Source organism: Agelaius phoeniceus, chromosome 17 (genome assembly GCF_051311805.1).
Source record: "Agelaius phoeniceus isolate bAgePho1 chromosome 17, bAgePho1.hap1, whole genome shotgun sequence".
Classification (NCBI taxonomy): domain Eukaryota; kingdom Metazoa; phylum Chordata; class Aves; order Passeriformes; family Icteridae; genus Agelaius; species Agelaius phoeniceus.
The window spans coordinates 4,193,128-4,215,976 of record NC_135281.1 but is presented as its reverse complement, the minus strand read 5'-3'; the positions used below and the strand labels follow the sequence as shown (position 1 = coordinate 4,215,976).

General features: G+C 44.4%; 1 protein-coding gene across 1 annotated transcript in view; it reads right to left on the bottom strand.

The window, feature by feature from the left end:
* The window catches only part of TRPC4AP (transient receptor potential cation channel subfamily C member 4 associated protein), a 37,621-nt gene extending 16,641 nt beyond the window's left edge, over window positions 1-20,980 (bottom strand). The window contains exons 1-8 of the mRNA XM_054644164.2: window positions 20,769-20,980; window positions 9,892-10,020; window positions 9,521-9,637; window positions 6,944-7,001; window positions 5,451-5,506; window positions 3,187-3,315; window positions 1,887-2,088; window positions 217-405 (exon numbers count right to left, since the gene is read on the bottom strand). Of these exons, the coding sequence (XP_054500139.1) occupies window positions 217-405; window positions 1,887-2,088; window positions 3,187-3,315; window positions 5,451-5,506; window positions 6,944-7,001; window positions 9,521-9,637; window positions 9,892-10,020; window positions 20,769-20,909 (1,021 nt within the window). The 5' untranslated portion in view covers window positions 20,910-20,980. The remainder of the gene's footprint in view (window positions 1-216; window positions 406-1,886; window positions 2,089-3,186; window positions 3,316-5,450; window positions 5,507-6,943; window positions 7,002-9,520; window positions 9,638-9,891; window positions 10,021-20,768) is intronic.
* Between the last annotated feature and the right edge of the window lie 1,869 nt (window positions 20,981-22,849).

Sequence of the window (22,849 nt, the reverse complement as noted above, 5' to 3'; positions counted from 1 at the left end):
TGGAGGGTCTCTCCTTTAGCTAATTTTAATTCAGTAAAAAAGTCAGTGCTACATGAGAACAAAACAGCAGTCAGACCTAAATGTTGATATGTGAGTCCTCCATGGAAGGAAAGTGGAATCAGGAAAAGATGACAGAAAAAGCAACACCTGACAAACCCTGAGCAAGGTTGAGACATGCCTCAGCTGCTGCTGGGTGGAGGGATGCAAGCCAGGTACCTGTACTGCTCTGCTCTGCCTCTTCATTTGCCACTCTCATCAGTGCATCCAGCACCAGGGCATTGTCCAGCCAGGTGTACCACTCCTCCAGCTCCTGCAGGAAGCTGGAAGTCCCTGTTGTTTCAGACACTTTCCTTGTGGCCAGTTTGCACAACCGCTCGATGAAGCCTGGAATATTCAGAAGTGTAGCTGAAAAAAATAAAGAGAAAGAATTTGATTACAGTGTAAGATCACCAGCACATCTGCTTTAGGAATACAGAAGTATATGGTTAAAAAGAGCTGGTTAAAAAGATCTGAAGATGGAAGAACTCAGCACATTCTTCTGTTAAGGACTGGAAGAGAGCATCCATACCCCAGAACAATTCAGGGCTGCTCTCCAGCCTTATTAAGGAACTGATCTGGCTGAAAACCAAGCTGGCAGAAATAAAGCAGCAGCCTTTGGAAGGGGCCAGCTCCAGCTCCCCTTTCCTCCTTCATTTTCCCTCCTGTGTTGTTGGTCTGTAGTGACTGAACTGGCTCCCTGCAGCAGCAGAGAGGAAAGCTGACAGCTTTTCAAGTAAAAGGTTCCTGAATTAGCTCCTCATGGAGCAAAATAGGAGGAGAACACACCACAGCAGCCCCAGGTGTGAGGGTTTTAACTGTGGAGTTGCACCCTCAAAAAGAGCAGTGCAAGGACAGGAGTCACTGCTCTGCAAATGTTTGGGGAGATGCAGTTTGCCTTCAAGAATAATTTAATGGCAGGACCTGTTTATTAAAGATACATGGCTAAAGCTTCACCTCCCACTTGCAGGGGCAAGGAGAAAAGGACAAAGATTTTGGCCATGAACATTACATGAAAGAGTTGCATCTCTGAATGAATAAGCTCTCTGATAAAATTTTAAAAATAGAATATACTGTACAGCCTTTGAATCAGTCTCTGATTGTGCCCATAAAAAAAAGATTAGCTAAACATTTGCTTGGCATGGGCCTATGCAAATATCTGCTTCAGAAGCCTAAAAGCTTTTCAGCACAGCAAGAGCTGAAAACAGCACAATCTACATCTGATGGTACTTTACCTTTTTCAATTCCTACTCATCCTTCTAGGCAAGACTTCTGCACCTGAGAAGTACTCAGCACAATAAGGAAAGCTGCACTGTGCCCAAAGTTAAGGCTGAGACCAGCCCCACAGATTTCCAAGGCTGGTTTGGTAACACCGGGCAACACAATTAATATTAAACACACTTCTCTTTTTGATAAAGACAAGACATCCTGTTCAGGACAATAGCAGATAAAATCAGAGAAGGAACTGCTCCAACAGCAACCACACTGCAGGCAGCTTTAGCTCAAGAATTCATATTTTATGGAGGACACAGAATTATTGAGAGCTGCTGGAGGGAAGTCCATGGACGTGGCTAAGGCACAGAAAACAAATCCAATTATTTTAAGCCACTCAGAGAGTGCTGAAATGACAGCAATTAACCCACCTAATTAGCAACACCACATGAAACCAAATGCTACACAGGAAACATTATTTTCAGGAAACAATCTGAGGGGAGTGAATCAAGAAAAATGCTTTGTAAGACACAACACTTTCAGTATCTTTCAGAAACATAACACTGTGTGACACTGAGAAGAGGAAAACTTTATACATTGCTGAGATTATTCTGATTTGTTCACAACACAACAATTACCTTGATTAATTTCAGCTCGGGAAGGGCCCAAGTTTTTTTTCTGCTGGGCATTTTTGGCCAGAAGTGTGTGCTTGTCATCACTGCCCGTGTCCAGCTCCGAGATGGTGACAGCCAGGATCCTGCAGAAGTTGGCCAGCTGCTGCTGGTCAAAGCTGGACACCAGGCTGGCCAGGTTGGGAATATCATCCAGCTGGATCATTTCCTGGAGGAGGCAACAGCAGCTCAGTCACATGGGATGGTCAGCAACTGAACACAGGCAGATCCTCCCTGGGGAGCTCTCTGGGTTATTCCAGTATAGCAAAGGAGAAGCAGCTGGGATTTACAACAGCTGGCAGGTTTAGCAATTCCAAAAGTACAGATATCCATATTTTAAATACTATTTTTATATTTACAAAAAAATCTGGGGGCCTTTTTTTAACTAAAAAACTCACAAAACCACAACCTGATTTAAAACATAAATTATGTTTAGGTATTAGAAGTTTCAATTTTGTTTTCCAATCCTGTCTTTTCTTCAAAACTCACAGATAAGAACTTCTAAATTATTTCTCAGTCTTTTTATCAGAAGTTCTTTTTAATAAAAAGATGTTGAAAACAGCTTTCAAAAAAAAAAAAAGTTGAGATAAACTGAGCTTGTTTCCTATTTCAGGAAACACATCAACCTCAATCTTATTCTAAATAATAAAGTATTAGGTTACAGACTCCTGGCCTTCTCCACAAAATGCACACAGGCTCCTTCCAATCAAGGTTTTCCCAAGGTTACACCTCGAGTATTTTATTTGCATCACACCAAGGCACTGAGCTGCAATGATGCTGGTAAATAAGTTCAATAACCAGGTTTGTGCAGGAGATTTAAGTGCCCTGTGTCCCCAGCCTACAACTCCTCAGAGAGGTGACAAACAGCCAGGAACACACAGGAAAGCTCCCAGATATGAGGAAGACAAGTGAAGTATGTCAAATACAATCAGCAGGCAAGGATGAAAACTGAATTTATAGGAAGTTCATTTTCTTTGTCTGTAACATGGGCTATTCTTTAATGACTCAGACCATGGGGACACAGCTGCCACCATTCTCTGAACTGGGTAAAAGCACTACAAGTATGACACCACAGGAGTAGTTTGGCTTCTTTATGAGAAGTGATTGAAGTTAATTACCACTGTGAACAGGCAGGTTTCAAATAAGCTACAAGAAGTGAGAATGGCAGCTTTGAGGACTATCCTCAGCAACTCTTCAAAGAAACAGCTCTCTTTCCTCCACTGGGCTGAAATGCCATAAAAATGATATGAAGAAAGCAGTAACTAACCTTTTTAACTCCCAGGATATCTTCAATGAGTGTTGCAGTTTGTAGGAATGTCTTTTTGTTTGTCATCAGTGTAAACAGGAACAACACAAAGTCATTTCTCTCTGCCAGCCGCCTTGTGACTCCTTCTGTCTGGAAATGAGCACACACAGGCCCAGTGAGAGCCCACCCTGAGCAGCCACACAGCACATCACAGCCAGGACAGCCCTACAGGTGATGTGGTGCTGAGCCAGCTGCTCCTGAAACCAGGGAATCTGTTTATGGGAACAAAAACCCATCTCCATTCCTGGTTTGGAGTCAATGTGGTGCAGCTTGAGAGGCTTCACCTCAAGGCAGCTGTTTCCTTGTCTGAATCCAAAGCCAACCCTGCCTGCCTGGGCACACACCACAGGGGCTGGGCTCTGCTTTGCATACAAACTGTGACCAGCTCCATGCCATGGTCTGCACACACAGCAGCTCCTAAAGCCTCAGTGTGGGAACCCAGGACATCCCTCTGGCAGTCCAGGGTGGCCAGGACCCTGCCAGGGGGCTCAGAGACCCTGGCACAGAGCCCAGAACACCTGTGGGTTTGATTATGACCTGTGGAGTAAATGATCAACCTTATATGAAGATCAGCAAGACACAACAATTTAGATAGAATAATAGTGAATTTATCACAAGGTGAAAAAGTAGATTTTGGGGTTTTTGGTATGGGGGTTCAGGGGGCAAGATGGAGGGAACTGGGCATGTCCAGCTTTTCTCCTTCTTCTTCTTGGCCTCCATCTTCTGCTGTGATGTTGGCACTTTTGGATTGGTTTAGAGTAGAAGCTCACTGTCTAACATAGGTGATAGGTATTGGAAAGTAACTGTAAACATTGTACAGGTAGTTTTTAGTATAAAGACATAACAGTGCCCTGGGGGCAGGCAGAGTGCCTGGAACTGTCCTGCTGGACAGACCTCAGCAGGGCAGGAGAAAGAATTTTACAGATAAGATACAATAAACAACCTTGAGAGCGAGAAATGAAGAGCCCTGACTCCTTCTTCAAGTGCCAGGCTGGGAAAAGAGACTTTCCAATGCATCTTGGGGTCACTCTGACAAGCTAAAGATCCCAACACCTCAGCACTGCTGTCTGAGCAACCCAGATGGAGCACTGGCCTAAAAGAATGGGGTGATGAACCCCAAAGTCAGATTGAGGCATGGAAAACAAGTTTAAGGCTGCCTTTCATGCTCTGAGCTCTGCTGAGAGCACAGCCAGGCTTTCCTGGAACTCACAGCTGCATCCTCACTGCTTGCAAAGCTGTGCTTTACCCATGAGACACATTCCCAGTGCTCACAGAACCAGAGTGGCAAAGATAATTCCCCAATATTTACAGATAATCATAAAACCAGCTAATATTGCTCACAGACCATTTCTGTTTTCCTGGACATTTCTCCTCCAATCCCTGCAGTAATACCAAAGTGAATTAAAACAGAGCAGCTAGTCTAGAAATTACAAACTTTGTTTTTTAGCTTATCATGCTATTCTCAGTTTGCAAAAGTTGCATTACCTGCAGTTAAAAAAATAAATCATCCAAGCCAAGGAAAAAAGTGTTCCCTCTCTTCCCTGTCCCATGTGTACACAGACCCTTATCAGTGAGACATGATCCAGTAAGACTCAAACTCTGGAGATTAGACTGATGTTTTTGGAAGAGCTCCAAGCCACTAACTGGCTCTTTTTTCAATTTTTGTTAAACAATGTTCCCTAGGCTCTGGCATAATGAGGTGTGTGATGAAGTAAACAATCCTGAGGATGTTTCCTGCATGCATAATCTGAGGCCTTTGCTTTTAGCTTCAGGATTTTAATTACAAGGTATTTCCAGATGCCTTTAACCCAGCACCTTCCTTTACACTGATCTGCCATGACTGGACTGAACTGAGCTAAAATCCAGCACATGGAGTTGCAGGATCAAATTCAAAACCTTTTGCCAGCCCCAATTCTGAACAAGAGCAGCTGTGGCTGGGATTAACAGGCATCCATTCTCACCTTCAGATTTTAAACTGCAACATTAACAAAGGCTGGCACAGCTTTCCTATGGAAACACAGAGACAGAGAGATCCAAACAAGGGAACTCAAGCTTGACAATGCAGGTCAGAAAACAAATTATTTGAGCAACACATCAGATGCTGTATTTAAGTGAAGGAATTTTTATGCAAAGCTTCAGAGGAAGTTTAAATTACACTTAAAGGTGTCTGTTTGTTATCTTATCAAGTAGCACATGTAAAAAGAGACCAGAAGAGTTGTACTTACACATATACAGGTGTTGTACAGTATGCTTAAACAGTCCTTGATGAGGTCATCACTTACTGCAAAGGAGAGAGCAGACAGTCAGCAGCCATTCCCTGCCAAGGAACACCCCTGCCATGGGAGGGACATGGAGAGCTATGGCATGGGTGACAACTCCAGGCTGCCAGCTCAGAGCACACAGCACATCACAGCCAGGACAGCCCTACAGGTGATGTGGTGCTGAGCCAGCTGCTCCTGAAACCAGGGAATCTGTTTATGGGAACAAAAACCCATCTCCATTCCTGGTTTGGAGTCAATGTGGTGCAGCTTGAGAGGCTTCACCTCAAGGCAGCTGTTTCCTTGTCTGAATCCAAAGCCAACCCTGCCTGCCTGGGCACACACCACAGGGGCTGGGCTCTGCTTTGCATACAAACTGTGACCAGCTCCATGCCATGGTGTGCACACACAGCAGCTCCTAAAGCCTCAGTGTGGGAACCCATACAGGTGTTGTACAGTATGCTTAAACAGTCCTTGATGAGGTCATCACTTACTGCAAAGGAGAGAGCAGACAGTCAGCAGCCATCCCCTGCCAAGGAACAGCCCTGCCATGGGAGGGACATGGAGAGCAATGGGATGGGTGACAACTCCAGGCTGCCAGCTCAGAGCACACATGCAAATGCCTTATGGGATAGAAGCCACAAGAAACACTCTACACCCGACCTGTCCACATGTTAAATTCTTTTTGTATGGGGAAAAAAATGTCAGTTCATGGAGTTTTCTCCACTGGAAACTCATGCTTGTTTTCTCAGCACCTGGACTTCATAGAAAAACTTCCAATCTGCTTTGCCACAGCATTTTAATATTTAAAATATGTTTTCAGTACAGACCTTCAATTGCCTAAAGCTCCAGTTCAAGTCACTTCACCTTTGAAGTTCCCTGGCTAGCAGGCACAGGGTGCACCATGACATTCCCTTCCCTCAGCAGGGCTCAGTGAAGCAGCAGAATCCCAAAGAGGGGAAATGAAAACACTGCAGCCAAGCTGCTCCAGCAGGAAAGCTGAGCTGAAGTCACTGCACCCCCTGTCCTTGCAGCAATGTGGAAATGAGCAGTCATGTAACAAAAAGCATGCTGCTTTCCTGAGCTACTCATCTTACAATCTCTGCAGCTCCCATTACATAACCAATGTTTTGTGGCTTATTATTAATAATTTTTCACTGGAGCTGTAGCCACAGGAACAAGAAGAGTTTCCAGTGATTGCAGGTTTAGTGCTTTGAGTCAAGTGTGTTGTGCTGAGTGCGTGAAGCTCCAGAACTGGGCCAGAAACAGGTGACTCTCCCAAATGCCAGCACGAATGAGAACCAGGGAGAACAAAGAAACAGTGATTCACTCCTAAATGAATCAACAGGAAATTGCTGGGATGGAAAGAGAATAACAGAAAAACAGAACAATTTCTGTCTGAAGCAGAACCATCAAGCAAAACTGGGGAAAAGAAAGAGATAAAGCACCTATTTACTTACTTTTCTGCTTCTTTTTCTGTGTAATAAGAGTTGGTCTCATGAGAATTTCTACTAAAAGCTGTAAAAATAAGACAAGGAATTAAGGGAATGATCACTGAGATACAAATAACCAATTAATTTGCCAATGACAAAGCCAAACCTGTTTCTGCTTAAGTCATAGAGATGAATAATGAAGGCTCTACAATCAAACCCCCACTGGTGTCAAAATCATATTGACAAATTATAGCTGCATTTACCCTGAAGAAACAGTAAGAGCTGTACAAAATAATCTCCCACTGGCAAGTTTTAAAGAATTTGAGCTTGCAAGGAATGTAATTTCACATGCCTCCAGATAACATCAAGGATGGTGAGCACACATCTCTTAAAATAAGGAACCTTTAGCAATAATCTGCAAAGAGATGCAAATTTTGCAAAGGCTTTTCCTAAATCTTGCTGGGCTTCAAAAACATTTCAGGTCCAGACAGAATTTAGCAGCTCCAGATTTTATCTCAGCACCAAAAAGCCACTGCTTGTGTACAGGATCCTGTATGTATACTTACATATATATTTCTATTTAAGGAATGTAACAATTAGCTTTCCAAGACCAGGACTGTGGTTCTGACTGATGTAGAACTGATCTTTAGTTGTTCCAGTGTGTACCACTGGTTTAGCTTGAAACATTTGAAAAAAACAGCGCTTTATTTAAAAATGAAAGTTGGCAAACAAGGAACTGATGACTTCTGCAAGAACTACTGCAAATGCTGCTGGTTTTAAAATTCAGTTTAAAATTGTTGACAGCAATGCAGGCATCACACAGTCAGTGCCAACTCACAAGATATTTAGGAGTTTACAACTTGATCTATTTGTCCCATCTTCTTTTAATGAGCTATTGATCCAGACACAGAGGAAACCACCTTGACATCACTGGAGGCTACATTAAAAGCACTGACAAATAAATAAATAAATAAATAGGCAGCTTTTAAGAGGAAGATGCATTTTTAGCAATATTTGTAGTAGTAGCTGTAGCATTAATAGGGTAGAGAAAAATGACTGCAGTAATACAGATCTCATATTAATGGCTTGTGTTTTAGAAGGAGAATGCACATCTCAAAGTTTGAGGTTTATGCTTTAATTCTTGGGGTTTCTGCCTCTCACCAGAGGCAGAAGGAGCAGAAAGGGAATGATGAGATTGTGTTTCTTGGGATGGGGTTACATTCAGGTATAAAATCTATGAGGTTTGGGTATTTGCACTCTGAGGTCTTTATTTTACATGAATTCATATAAAGGGAGGAGCCACTGAGCTGGTTTTGTTCTTCCTCAATGTAAAGGCTGTCAGAACCCAACAATATTTTAATTCTCACACATTGTAGCCTAGGGAGTACACTGCAAACTGAGTGTCCTTCAGAGTTACTCATGTTCCACAGCTCAAAATATTGCAACATAAATCAGCACATGGCACACACAGCAGATCAAACTTCTTCCCTTTCAAACCCTAGAGCAGGATTTTAAAAAATACACAGCATTGGCTTCCATCACTGCCTTTAATCACATGAAACCCACCTCTATTCAAATCTCTGACCATACCACCAGGTCATTACAGGGGATCTGCTATTAACCATCTCCAACCCAAGGGAGATGCCAAGCAAGCCCCAACCAACCAAACCAAAAACGTGTCCCCAAAACACACAGATTCTGTGCACTGTGTTAAAATCATTTATACAAAAGTACCACTATTTCCCTTTAAAAACAAGGCAAATTTAAATATTTTCATAGTGTTCTCATTTGCTTGGGTAGCTGAAGGCTTTTGCCCTCAAAATATAAACGGCAGCTTTAAGTAAAAGCAAGCTTTTACTTGTGTAAAAAATAAAATAACAAAAATGTTATTTCTGTTACAAAGACAAAATAACAAAAAATAAATGTGACAAAAAGTAAATGGCAAAATCTGTTTAGTTAAACTAATTAAAAAGAGAGTATCAATCAGTTTACTGGAAAATACAAACAACACATTTCTAATGAAAGCCAAGCCAGAGTCAGGCACCATAAAACAGAGCAAATGGGTATTTGTGCAATGTAGAATTAAAGCAAATAAACAAAATGATGAATTGCCAGAATGTCCACAGAAACCTTCCAGTTCTGCTTAAAAACTCTGCCAGAGATGAAGCAATAAACACAGACAACCTGGGTAAGACAGAGCCCTGGTGTGCTTTAACTGCCACAGATCCCCCAGTGTTAAGTGAAATTCTCACTGCCCCAATGCCAATTGTGTTATTTTATCTCACAACCAGGAATCATTTGAAACTGTCTTCATTCAGAACTAAAGGTCTAATCTTTTTTAAGGTAAAAAAAGACTGACTAATGAAACAGCCAGGTATTCTGTATCATATAAGAACAAAACACCTCACTTTGGATGTAACACCTTGAAAAATACACCCTTTTCCAATTTTGATTAACAGAAAGTGGCACAATTCTAATGCTTGACATTAAAGTGGTAAAGTCATTCTGTAGCTTGCATTCAGAAGCTTCAAAGACCTCCCTGAAGAGATTTTTCAGTGGGATGATTATCATGCAGATCTTTTGATACTGAAAAACCACACTTACATCGACTCCTCCAAACAAATCAAATGTGTATGTGTTTGGGAAACTGGATTCTTGAGCAGCTTTTCTGTCTTCTGTGACATAAACCATGGCTTCCATCGAGAGAAGTGGAGAAATTTCCTGCAGGTAGGAGAAAAATAAAGAGATGGCTCAAAAAGAAAACTGTTCATCACTAGAAACACAGTTATCTCTCACTATCTGTGTAATCCCACTGACTAATCATCACCTGCACCCCCAGCTCTTACTTACCAGCCAATTCTTGACAGATACCATCATGCAGACAGCTTAAGAAATTAATACAGTATGATCACAGTAGACTTTAAAGAAAGCCACAACAAAATTCTCTGAATTAGGAAGAAGGGTGCAGGCAGTACCTTTAGGATGCTTTGGCACTGGGAGAAGTCACTGTTTGGGTGGCTGTGCTCATACAGCTTCTGCAACAGCAAGGGGATCCCATTCCATTTTGCCTGTTTATCTCTCTCCTTCAACAAGGCCTCTGTGATCTGCAAAGAAAAAAAGAGAATGATTCCCATGTGGCCAGTGCTTCATCACTAGGAAAATAACCTTATCACCTTCCTGGAAAAAGAGCTCACAACATCCAGTGTCACCCTGATTTTTCAAGATTTTCTAAGCCTTCTGATGTTTACATTCTTGTAGCAAAGTTTCTCACACACTTTCTGTAAATAACTCATTGTTTTGCATTCTTTTCTGGAGGAGGAGAAATTTGATGGACTGTTGGTTTGTCCAGTGACATTGGAGAGGTGGCACTGTCACTTTTGGAAATCTGTAAATGTTGGAGTCAGAAAATAAATTTCCCTTTTGCCCACCTTGAGAGCAGCAGTGTGTGTCATGTTGTCTTGTGACAACCCAGTACCTCTTTCCATGCAGCAATTTATGCAGCACAGGTAGCTGCAGAATTTTACAGATGAAAAGTATCTTAAGCAGCACAGAGCTTAAAGCAGATGTCACTTAGAGTGCATCATCTCATTCTGTATTTTTATATTGATTGTGTATTTTAAAATGGCAACACATTAGTCTCTAAACAATTCCATTAGCAGAGCTCAATTGACAGGTCAGTGAAGGAGGAAATGGGTGCCCTGACACTATCTCAAATTACACTGGTCTGAGGTGTAGAATGCTGAGGATGGCAAGGCTTCATTACTTGATGCATTCAGCTAGAAAGGAGAATTTCCTCAGCCAAGTCCCTGAAGTCATTGGTCACAGCAATGACCTAAACCACAAAGGTTTACAAGCAGGAACATATCAAAGAGAGAAAATTCCCTCTGTAGTCTTGGGCTGGTTGTAAAAGGAGATCACCAACTAAATCAGCAAAACAACAATGCTGGCATTATCCTGAGAAACAGGCTGCAACCACAAAAAAGAACACTTGGCATTTGCTACTACAGCTGTCCAAACTTTTTTCAATGTTCCTCCTTTTTCCCTAAAGTAAAAAAAAAAAAGAAAAAAAAATCTTAATATTCATCACTGTGTTTAACACCTAAAAAAAACAGTAGCAGTACAAGACTAAAATATTCTCCTTAAAATCCACAAAAGATGCTTTGAAGTCTGAATATTTCCAGGTTAATGCCAGATGTGTCAAGGAGGAGCTTAGGACATTCAATTAAAAACCACCATCCAGACAATGTTGCCCAAACTTGAACTCCTTTCCTCTCTGATACACCAACCCCAATACAGGGACTTATCCTTGTACACAGGAGAAAATAAAGCAGAAAACAATTCCAGCAGGATTTTTGCCTGGGTTTACAAATGTTTTATGTGCCCTCCTAATAAAAACGACAAAATAAAGAAAACCCCAATCCTCTGGTCAGTACCTCAAGGCAAACCTTAGAAAACAGAATGTCCTGAGCTGAGAGGGACCCCCAGGGTCACCCATGGCAGCCCCAGCCCTGCCCAGACACCCCAACAGCCCCAGCCTGGGCATCCCTGGCAGCTCCTGGAGCTCTGGCAGCCTCGGGGCCGTGCCCATTCCCAGCACCCTCTGGGGAAGAGCCTTTCCCTGGTGTCCAGCCTGAGCCTCCCTGACACATCTGTGGGTTGGCTCCTACTCCCAGGATAAACCCCTAAGCTGCTCTCATTCTGCACCTTTCTGGGGTTAAGTGACATTTCCCTCCCAGCTTCTTAAATCCCACTTATTCTTGCAGCCAAGACATGGTTCTCAGACACAGCTCAGTGCACAATTCCAAAGGGCCATTCAATTCCTGATTAGACAATTATATGCAAATATACTCCAACTCCTGGCAGAATTTAACCCTTTGCTCTCTTGTTACACAGGAAGACCAGAAAACTGATTCAAGCTGAGAACTCAGCCTGGCAATGTAGCTAATGTGGGTCCTCATTCTCTATGTAAGATTCCCAAGCACTCAGGACTCTTTTCCTGATGAAATGCCTCAATTTTTAGGTAAATAAGAACTTCAAATAAATAAGAACTTCAAGGGTCTTGAAGTACCAAGTTTTCTAGCTACAAACAGTGATTGAAGCAGCATGAGCATGCCTGGGACATAAAATTCTCTCCAGTTTTTAACTTTTCCCTGCTTTCTGAATCAGAGGAATCAACCAGCACTGCTGGAGAATGACACACTTTCCTTCTGAGCAGGAGAAATAGCAGAGGATCAAACCAGAAAGCCAAAATCACTTCTCATCATCTGGGCTCTGGGTCAGCTACTTGGAAGTCACAGATTCCATTTCCCCTTGAGAAACCAAGCACAGAATGAGCCAAAGGAGCTGTGCCACTGCCCCATCCCAGGTGTGGGAGGAGGACAAACCCACAGGCAGTGGGAGGAACAGGCTTCATTGCTGGGCAAAATGCACAGAACACACAGCAAAATGCCAGGGAAAGAGTCCAACTCTCCAGCTCCAGCTGATGTGGAAGATACCAGAGGCAGGGATGACATGCACAGGCTGCCATCACAGGTTCCAGCAGCACAGAGCAGAATTCAGCACTTAAATGCCCTCAGGAAAGGCCAAAAGCCTTTAATTAACATTAAAACCTTGTGCTGGGTTTAACACCACACTCTTAATCACATGGAGGCTTCTTGGTTTGGGGCAGGATCCATCTGAGCCATCTCCACTCCCATTTCTGTACTAGCAGGGCTTCCTCTCCCTGCCCCAGGCTCTGAGAGGCAGCCACAGGAAACTTTCAGAACTGAAATTCTCAAAGAGTGAAGCAAATGTTTCCTTGCTCTCATCATCTTTTATCTGCTTTCAAAAGAAAAAAACAATTAAAAAAAGGTTTTCTTTCTCTTGATTTAACACATCTTTGGTTTCACTGCAAGCTCTGGCTTGTGGTCCCTGCTCTGTATTTGAGGCTACCCTGGCTCTGGATATTTCCATTGTGGCCGGGTGGTATTTGCCAATGCAAAGATTTTTGGATTCTGGGAAGGGATTAAAATTCAATCAGACTTTGTGGAGCTGTCTTTCTTCACAGCCATTTTGGTTAAAAACTGCATCTCCTGTTTTCCATAACAGCAGCTAGTCAGTGCTTTTCATTTATAAGCAAAAATGGTTTTCTTTTTGGGGAAATTTTATTGAATAGTCATGAAAATCAGCACTGGGTCTTTTGGGCCTCCCTTCCTCTGTGGAATTTTTTGGTCTCATTCAAGCACAAAATGCAATCCCAACACTGACCTCCTTCATTCACTGAAAAGCTCTGGATAAAATACCTGAAATCTTTAACAAAACTTGAGAAGTTAGGTATCATCTAGCAAGAAGTAGAGGCTGTAGCAGCCCAGCTGGAAGAGGTATCCATGAAAAGCCAGGATCTCCCCAAGTGCTGGCAGCTGGGTTTGGAATTGTCATGCCTTACTGGTGCTAGGACACCACAGAGTAAGGATCACTTCTGAGAAAACAAGAGCAGCAGCACAAACTTGTGTAAGAGCCAGGTGCAGCAAACCAAAGTGGTACAAACACCAGGACTGCACAGAGTCACTTCCCAGACTGCTACAACACACCCCAGTTGTGGCTCACAAACACAGAAACCCAAGGCCAGCACACTGGGGCTCTCCAGAGTGGTTCTGCTGCAGGCTGATCCCTGAAAACACAGTGGCACACAGCCCAGCTCCTGCAGAGCTCCCAGCTATGTCCCAGCCCAAAGCTGTCTGTACAATCCTGGTTTTCCACCTGTGCTGTCCTGAACGCTGCTCCCCAGCCTGGGGATCCCCACCTCAGCAGGACCATCCATGTCCCCCTGCTCCAGCCGTGCCATGAAGGCCTTTGCTGGAAGGGCACTCACAGACCTTGGAGAGGATTTAAATTCAGAGATTAAAAATGTGTCACCAGCCCACCCATGCCTGCAAGGTAGAAGAGACTGAGTGGTTTTCTCTTTAAAGACTCCTAAGGAACTGGAGCTCAGGATTTCCCAGGAGATTACTCAAAGACTGATAACTACCATGGGAACACTTTCCAACTACACAGTTTAAGGAACTTCTGTGCATCATTTTCCTTGACAGTATCCAAAGGGCTGAAGAAAGACACTGCACACAACTGTAAGTATTTAGTTTAAATTTCTTTCTAATCCTACAGTCTTTTAAATCTTTTCAAAAATGAAAGAATAAGAAGCACACAATGTCCCATCTTGGAAGGACACAAGGACTGGCAAGCCCAGCCCCAGCCCTGCCCAGACACCCCAACAGCCCCACCCTGGGCATCCCTGGCAGCCTCAGGGCCCTGCCCATTCCCTGGGGAGCCTGGGCACCCTCTGGGGGAGGAACCTTTTCCTAATATCCAGCCTAAACCTCCCCTGATGGCATTGATTTGCATGATAGTCAATAATTATGAATTATACCTGCATCTTCATGAAGTTATACATTAATATTTGCCTACATCCACCCCTTGATCAGTCTAGTCTCCCTTTTACTTGTCCCTTCCACTGTGCTCATCCTCCAGGCACAGGAACAGCTCTTCCCCCCTGCTCTGTGTCCATGCCCTGGCTCAGCATTGCCAAAACATTTCTTACTGCCCTGAGATCTCTTGGAGATAAAGTTGCTCCAAATCCTTCCCCTTCCAGAGGGGATTTTCCTGCCCACCTCTGCTGCCATACTGTGACAATTTTCCTTGCCCTCCAAAGCAAACCTCTGATTTTCCTAAGCTTGCCTCCACCCCTGTGCTGAGCTGTGGTCAGTGACACTGCTCTGTGTCTTCCCAAAACTGCTGACCACCAGCACTGGTGACAGCAGCAGAAATACCAGGAGCTAATCCTCCCTTTGCTCTCCAGGGCAGGGCAAACACTCTCCTGATAAAATTGTGTCTCTATTTCACATTTTACCCTTCAAACACACTGCACTGTCTTGCTGAGTGCTCGCTACAGGAGGGTGTTTGCTGTCATCTTTCAGAAAGCAAAAGCAGTGATTCAGGTGTCCAGGCATCCTTCACAGCACTGAAGGGTTCCTGCTGTGACAGACTGCACAGCTATGACACATCACTTACAAGGTTTTGTTAATTTAATTTCTCATTGCAACCATACATGAACACTGGAAGTGCTTTAAAAAAAAAGCAGAATTTCCATTCTTGGGATTTTCCATGACTACTGAAGTATCTATTCAAATGTCTTGAAAGTTTAAAAGGAAACAGGCACAAGATTATGGATCTCGACAAAGAGATGCAAGTACATAGTCTCTATGTATTCTTAATAAAATTGAAGCCTTTGCATATCCTTTCCTTCAAGCCATTAAAGCTGTACCTTTAAAAAATACAGAAAACTAAAATTTGTGCAATTAAATGTTTAATTTTCCTCTGAACAGTAATAACTTAGGAAGTCATCTCTGCCAGACTGCCAGGAGAATGATTATTCAGGATTTTGGGGAGTGCCCCACCATTCCAGCTCTGCATTGCATTTTCCTTTCCAGTTGCTAACAGCCATCCATCAGCCTGGCTGAGCTGTCTCCTTCCTCACACAACTTTTCCCACAAAAGCCTGTAACCAAGGCAAATGACCCTGCAAGTTTTGGTTTGAACACAACAGCTTTACAGGAACACAGCTGCTGGCCCATGCAGCAATTCTGGAAAGGATTCCAAGGGAGAAGCTGAGCACTGCAGACACACTGTGGTCAGTCACAACTGAGCTCTGATCAAACCCAGGGCAGAGCCCCACAAATGTTATTCCTGAAAGGAAACTCTGCTGGGGCAAGTCCATGTAGGTAAGAGCACTTATGTCCAGCCTCTCTCAGCTCCTTGATTCTTCAAGTGCAGATCAGGATTCCCTTAGCTGGATTCCATCCATCCTCCAGTTTCTCCATCCTCCCCAGCCCTGCATGGGCCCCCCATCCCTTTCCTGCCAACCCAAAAGCCAGGCATGAACCCAGGGACACATTGTCCTAGGATAAAACATGTCAGAGCTTCCAGCCAGGCCTAACCATTCCCACAGCTCTGAGACTACAGCTCTGCTCACCAGAACTGCAAGAAGACAAGGAACAGGTCCTCCTGAATCTCCAATCCCCACAGGACAATTCCAACACAGACCTTTAATAGCAGCAGCTCACCAAATCCACTACAGGATCTACCAGATCAAAACAGAGCTATTAATATTTGCTTTGCTGACCTTCCTCTCAGAGAAAAAGAAATCAACTAATATCTATAATTATATTAAAATGATATTAATTTCTCAGTTACTGCTTTTCCTTGGAACATCCTAAGATTCTTCTTTATTTCATTTTGAAAGGAAACAAACTGTAGGGCTATCTAAGAAAAAGCAGAGGGATAGGGAGCATTTCTTCTCACTCATCTTCAGCCACACAAAAAAAATCAGACACCAACACAGCTTAAATCCAACACAGCCACTTTTTGAGCATTTCTAGTGCATGCCAGAGCTCTGGTCGTGTTACATAACAAAAGCACGTCCAGGCTTTCCAACACTCCCTCACTGTCCTCCCCTGAAGAGGCCTAAGCCTGCTAACACCCACACAATTAGAGCTACTCAAGTGGATTATTTTCACGTGAATGTTGTTTTGTTGGTGCTCTTGTAAGGAGGGAACAAAAAACTGACTCAGAACCAAAGTCTTTTCTCAGGGTTAGGAAGCTACTCCTGCTGATAACCTGCAATGGCAGGAGGTGAAATCTGGATGTCTGAGGATGAAAATGTTTTCTTTCCACAGAGCTTTTTTTTTACATTGGATAGGGATTATCCTGCTAAAGGAAGTGTCTGCTCCTAGGGATAGCAAAGCATGAAATACAGCTGGAAAAATGGATTCCTTTTTTCCATTCTGATTGTTTCAGCTAAGCTCTGGCAATCCTATGAGGGTGAGAGCAGTGCTGACACCCAGCTCTTGGGACTGCAGCAGGAGCACCTTAGTTTGCCACCAAATCCCTGGTTAGTCCATTTTTCCACTGCTCTGTGCACAGGGATTCCCAGAGCTGCACCTAAATACCTTCTGGTTTCATGCCATATCCATGTTGGTCACAGCTGCCTTGCAGCAGATGAAGTCTGCACCTTCCTGCTAAGCAGATTTGAGCTGGATCAGCTGAGCCAGAGTGTTCTTGGCTTTCAAGGAACAGCAGCACAAACTTGTCCCAGAGCCTGTGATCCATGGCACAGCTGTGCCCCACACACCAGGCCCCTCACAACCAATATTCCTCCTTGTTAGAAATGGGTCACTTCTGGAAAGCTCTTCTGCCCCTGGTTCACCAGCACCTGCAAAGCCCCTTGCACTGGCTGTGTGCTCAGGGCAGGGCAAATCCTGATCCAAGGTTATGCAATCTGATAGCAACACTGAGGCTTGTGTGCAGGGCAGCAGCTGATGCCAGCAATATGGATAAAATGGATACAGGAATAAATAATGGCAGTATCTACCAAATCTGCTTTAGCTAATCAACTTCTCATCACAGAATCATTTAGATTGGAAAAGACCTCCAAGACCAGGAGTCTAACCTGTGATTTATCCCCACCCTGTCACCCAGCCCAGAGCACTGAGTGCCATGTCCTGTTGGTTCTTGGGATCTCCAGGGATGGGGACTCCACCATCTCCCAATGCCTGAACCATCCTTTCAGAGGAAGAAACTCCTCCTGCTGTCCAACCTGCCTGATCCATCCTTTCCATGGGGAAATTCCTCCTGCTGTCCAAGCTGACCCTCCCCTGGCCCAGCCTGAGGCCGTTCCCTCTCCTCTTGTCCCTCTGGAGCACAGCCCAGCCCTCACCTGGCTGTCCCCTCCTGGCAGGAGCTGTGCAGAGCCACAAGTTCCCTCTGAGCCTCCTTTTCTCCAGGCTGAGCCCCTTTCCCAGCTCCCTCAGCCACTCCTCATATGATTCTCTAGCTCTGTTGCCCTTCTCTGAATAATTTATTATTAATAATAAAGCAAGACACCAACTGGCAAGGAAGCCAAGAGCTCTGGGTAGGTGAGCACAGCAGGAACACACAGGGATCCAGATTTCAGAGCCTCAGCTGACCTCAAAAATGCCAGATATTCAGGGGGCTGTTGCTGTCAGAAATGCTTCTATGTCCCTGTAAGATCAGAGTGATGAACTTTTACATGCAGGCCTCAAAACAGTGATCCTTCCCAGCTCACAGCTAAGCCCCTGCTTTCCTCATACAAAAATGGATCTTGAGATCACCTAAGAATAGCACACAAAGCTTTGTTCAGGGCTAAATGCCACTGCTGCCCATGGCAGGCACCCCAGTCTCCCTGAATTAACATCTTGAGAAGGGTTTCCCCTCCCTACAGGACACCAGCAGTGCAGTCCAGGCAGCACATGACCCAAAAATTCCTTCCAAAACACAGCTAGGAAGTGCTTCAAGGACACTCTGATGACTTGCTCTACACCCCAACACAGCAACCTGACCTGCTCTCAGGCTCTGCAGGAACCAATCAGTTGAGAAATGTAAGCAAGAGCTCCCACGCTGCCACTGAGGAGTCAACTGCAGGAAAACTGGGAATGTTTCGATAAAAAATAGAATTTAAAAAAAAAAAGAAAGCAGCCAAAACTGCCTTGTGCTTCTCTAAAAGTTACATCAAAGTGTTTTATATTTAGGTTGTCTACAAACAAAAAACTGATTTGAGGTAAAAGAGACACAGAATTCATAAAGTTCAAAATCATTCAGGGAGTTATTTCCCCTGCCTGAGCTTAAGTGAATCACAGAATGGTTTGGGTTGGGAGGAACCTTAAAACTCATCCAGTCCCACATCCCTGCCATGGCAGGGACACCTTCCACTGTCCCAGGCTGCTCCATCCAGCCTGGCCTGGGACATTCCCAGGGATCCAGGGGCAGCCACAGCTGCTCTGTGCACCTGTGCCAGGGCCTGCCCACCCTCACAAGGAAGAATTTCTTCCCAATATCCCATCCAACCCTGCCCTCTGTCAATTTGAAATCATTAGCCCTTGTCCTGTCACTCCATGCTCTTACACAAAATCATTTAAATGATTTAAAATACCCTGCCATTGCATTTATGAAGCTCTATGTGTTGAAGCTTTAACTCTCAGGGCAGCACAAGGATGCCAAAATTTTTCAAGCAAAACCAACCCAAACCCCAGAAACAAAAACCCCACCTCAATTTTGGGCATTATAAGGAGGATGCAACCAGCAGAGGTTTTTTTGATTGCTATAAAAGCTTAAAAGCCCAAAATGAAAACAGTAGCACTGCATTGTTTTGAGCAAACCAAAGCCCAGAGGTGGAAGCACCATCCTAGAGACACCAGAGGTGCATAAGGTTGGTGCAGGTTTCCCTGACTGAAATTGCAGTGGCTGAGGAGGTGCATGAAAGGGAGAGTGCAGAGGTGGACAGGTAAGGCAGTGAGACAAAGTTTGCCCACGTGCTGTAGGAAATCCACTCCTAAATCAATCCCAAGAGTCAATACAGGTTTATATTGATGCAAATGACTGGCTCTTCTTAAGGATTAACCAAACTAGTAGCTGAGGAAGCAGCAAAATAAAGACAAAATAGCTGTAAAAAAAAATCTGCTCTTTTAGCTCTCTGCTACAGAAGGAGGCATGGGCATTCATAATGAACACGATGCCTTAGGACTGGAGCTTTTCTATTTTCATCTCTTTGTAACCCTGCAGTTCTGTAGTGTATAAACCCCACACTCAGTGGGAGCTGCTGCTTTCCCAGTTTGGGCAGACACAACAATTCCTCTCCAGGCCTGGCAATCAAGGACACCTCACTGCCTCAGGGCCCAGAGATGGAAACAAAAGTGAATTGGGGGAGCAAACTTGGGGTAAATGATTTCATTACCTGAAGCTGTAATTGCAAGATGAACCCCCAATATGCAAATGGACCAAACTTATAAAAGTGTGAAAACCCATGACCTGTGGTCCATTTTATGGGTGGACCTGGGGGGCTTTGTCTGCCCTGGATGTACCTGAAGGCCCTTCAATAAATGTAACTGCTTTTTATTCCCTAATTTTGTCTGGCCTGTGTTTTTAGGTAGCCCTGAAAAGGCATCAAACAAATCTTCTCTTAATATTTGCTCAGAATCCTTGTTTATCAAGAAAAATGCTGTTGTCTGCACAAGTAAATCAGAGAAATGCCATTTTTTATTCCATCTGACCTCTCTTAACATACTTCAGCTCAATAAATCAGCACCTGAATGCAAGTTCTGTATCTCACGTTTCATTTTCCAAGTCCTTGCACCATTTTGCATTTAACCTGCAAGAAAAATGCCAATTATTCTCCATAAAAAAAAAAAAATAATAGTCCACTATTCTTGAGCAGTTTTTCCTAAAAAAAGTAGCAGCACACGACAGGCACAGGCCCGGGGTAAGGAACTGATTTCATTCCTTGGTATTTCCCAGCATCATCAACAGGGAAATATGACAAATAAAAAACAGACCTGGAGCAGTTTCTCGTAAAACCACCTGCGTTACAGAGCTAAAATGTCTCCTAAGCCCTAATACCACGAGGCTGCCTTTGTGCAGGAAATACGTTTAAATTTCGATGCTGCATTGTTACAGTCCCAGGCACAGCTTCCTTTCTTTGCAGGGAAGGCCACACCGACCGAAGAGGCGGAGAACGCCTGGGCAAACGCCTGTGCTGCTCCTCGGGGCTCCCCGAGCTGGCCGAGGCTGGCGAGGCGACGCACGGAGCCCGAAGGCACCGGGGCACAACCCGGGGAGCTCCGGAGCGCCGAGCGAGGCCTGGGAGCGGCCGTTTTACCCGAGCAGGCCCCGCCAGGCCAGCCGGGCTCTCTCCGGCCGCGCAGGAGGCGCTGCACGCCCGGCCCCAAACCCCACAGCCCCCCCAGGCCCCGCGGCCTCCCCGCTTCGCCCGCCCGGCCCAGCTGCCACGGGCGGCCCGCACTCGTTACCTGCGCCCCGCGGGTCAGCCCGCGGCCGCTGAGCTGCCCGTGCCGCAGCTGTGCCAAGATGTTGGTGGTGGCGGCGCGGGTCCCGCCGCTGCCGGTGCAGCCGGAGCCGGGCCCCGTGCCGGCCCCCGCCACGGCCGCCATGGCCTCCGCGCTGGGGACACAAACAGCGAGCCCTCCCCTCGGCCCGCTCGGCTCAGTGCGCAGCCGCGGGACGCGCCAACATGGCGGCCGGAAGGGGCGCCCGCCGTGTGGGAGGGAGCGAGGGGAGCCGCGGCCTGTCCGCGCTGCCGCTTCCCCGTGTAATGTGCGGTGTGAGATAATTCGTGCTTCTAGGAAATAGATGTGAAATAAGGTTGTAAATAAAATTGTGTGCGTAACAAAAAATCGAAAAGCCTGAGACCGCTAACATTCAGGAGACAGATTGGCATATCAAAATTGCGAAACTCCAGATGGCAGCAAGGAAAGAAAGCTTAATTAGCAAGCGAAAGGATGTGCGGAGATGGGCCTTTCCCCGGGCTATCCAGGGAACACCCAACAGCGATGAACACTTGATAAGTGTGAAAAATGCGTATTTTATGATTGGCTTTTCGCAAATATTCAAATGAATATTATATGTGTTGTGTTAGAAAGTAACGCTGTATTAATTCTTTTAAGTAGTGTGTTAAATATAGTTTTAGGTTATAAAAATCGTTAAAATAGAAACTATGCTATGTAGGATACTTCTTTTCCAAAGAAAGGACTTGCAGCGAAATAGCAGCCACAGGACACCTCAGTCTTTCAGAGAAAGAGAATTTATTGCTCCATTATCAGAACAAATTAACTTCTTCCCACCTCGAACGCGCTGTTAGGATTCAGAGGAAGAAGTTGACGATGACCAGACAGAATTCTGTGTTTGAATAGAATTTATACATAATGATGAAGTGTATGAATATGCAACAGGCTGTTGTTTTTAAGGGTTAATCTTTTGTTAACCCGTGTCCTTTTTCGGGCTTATTTTGCCCAGAAAAGGTACCCAGAGGTCCGTAACTCTTTGTCTCTATTGTCTCATATTGTCCTAAATCAAAGTGTCCAAATTATTATTACTCTAATTGTATTACTATTTTTATAAGCATTTTATTACTATTAAACTTTTAAAATTTTAAAAACAAATGATTGGCGTTTTTTACAATAAGTATCTTCAATCAAGATAACCAGAGTCCTCAGGAACATACATCTGAACACTGGATTCCCCTAACTGGACATCAACACTCCCAGAAACAGCATTGTCACAGAGAAAAGAGACTTCATGCATATGCAGAGTAAAAGAATAGGGAACCTCTGCTTCAGGCAGAAAAAACTGTATAAAACAGCCCCACAGGAGAGGCATTTGTGGACAGAGGGGCCCAAGGTTCACCCAGCACTGATCCAGACTTGATGCTGTCTCTTAGACTGTGGCTATCGAGGACCATATTTTCAATCACGAAATAAAATCTATGTTTTATTAATTTTTAAAATTATTTATTATTATTTTTATAAATTATTAAATTGGCTGTATCGATTTTTACCTATAACACCCGTGGCTCTGCCTCCAGCTCCATTTCCATCCTGATGCCTTTATTTCTCTCAGCGAGGCCCAGCCACACCCTTTTCTGTTTAAGGAAAAGCTCACCGAGGACACCAATCAGTTTGTTTTGGTTAAAATAAAGGCTTTGTGAGATGGAACAGCACTGGAACAAGGAACAGTTGAGGCTGTTCTGTGTTGTTCTGAGTCACCCAGCCCACAGCACTAATCTGAGATTAGCTCAGTTGGTCATAATACCCAAGTTTCAGTTCCTGTCTGGGCCACTGACTTGGAGTTGGACTCCATCATCTGTCTGGCTGCCTTCCTACTCAGACAAATCTGAGAATCTAATCAAGATCCATCTCATTACCCACAGTAGCCATGCACAGATGAGTTCTCTCAGCTCCAACCATGCTGAGGAACAACATTATCTTCCCAGCCTACAGCTCCTTGGTTCTGTTGCTGGAAGTTCTTGGATGGGGGTACCAAAATGCCCTGGTCAGGAGAGATCTAACAAGCTGGAGATCTGCACCCTGTCCCT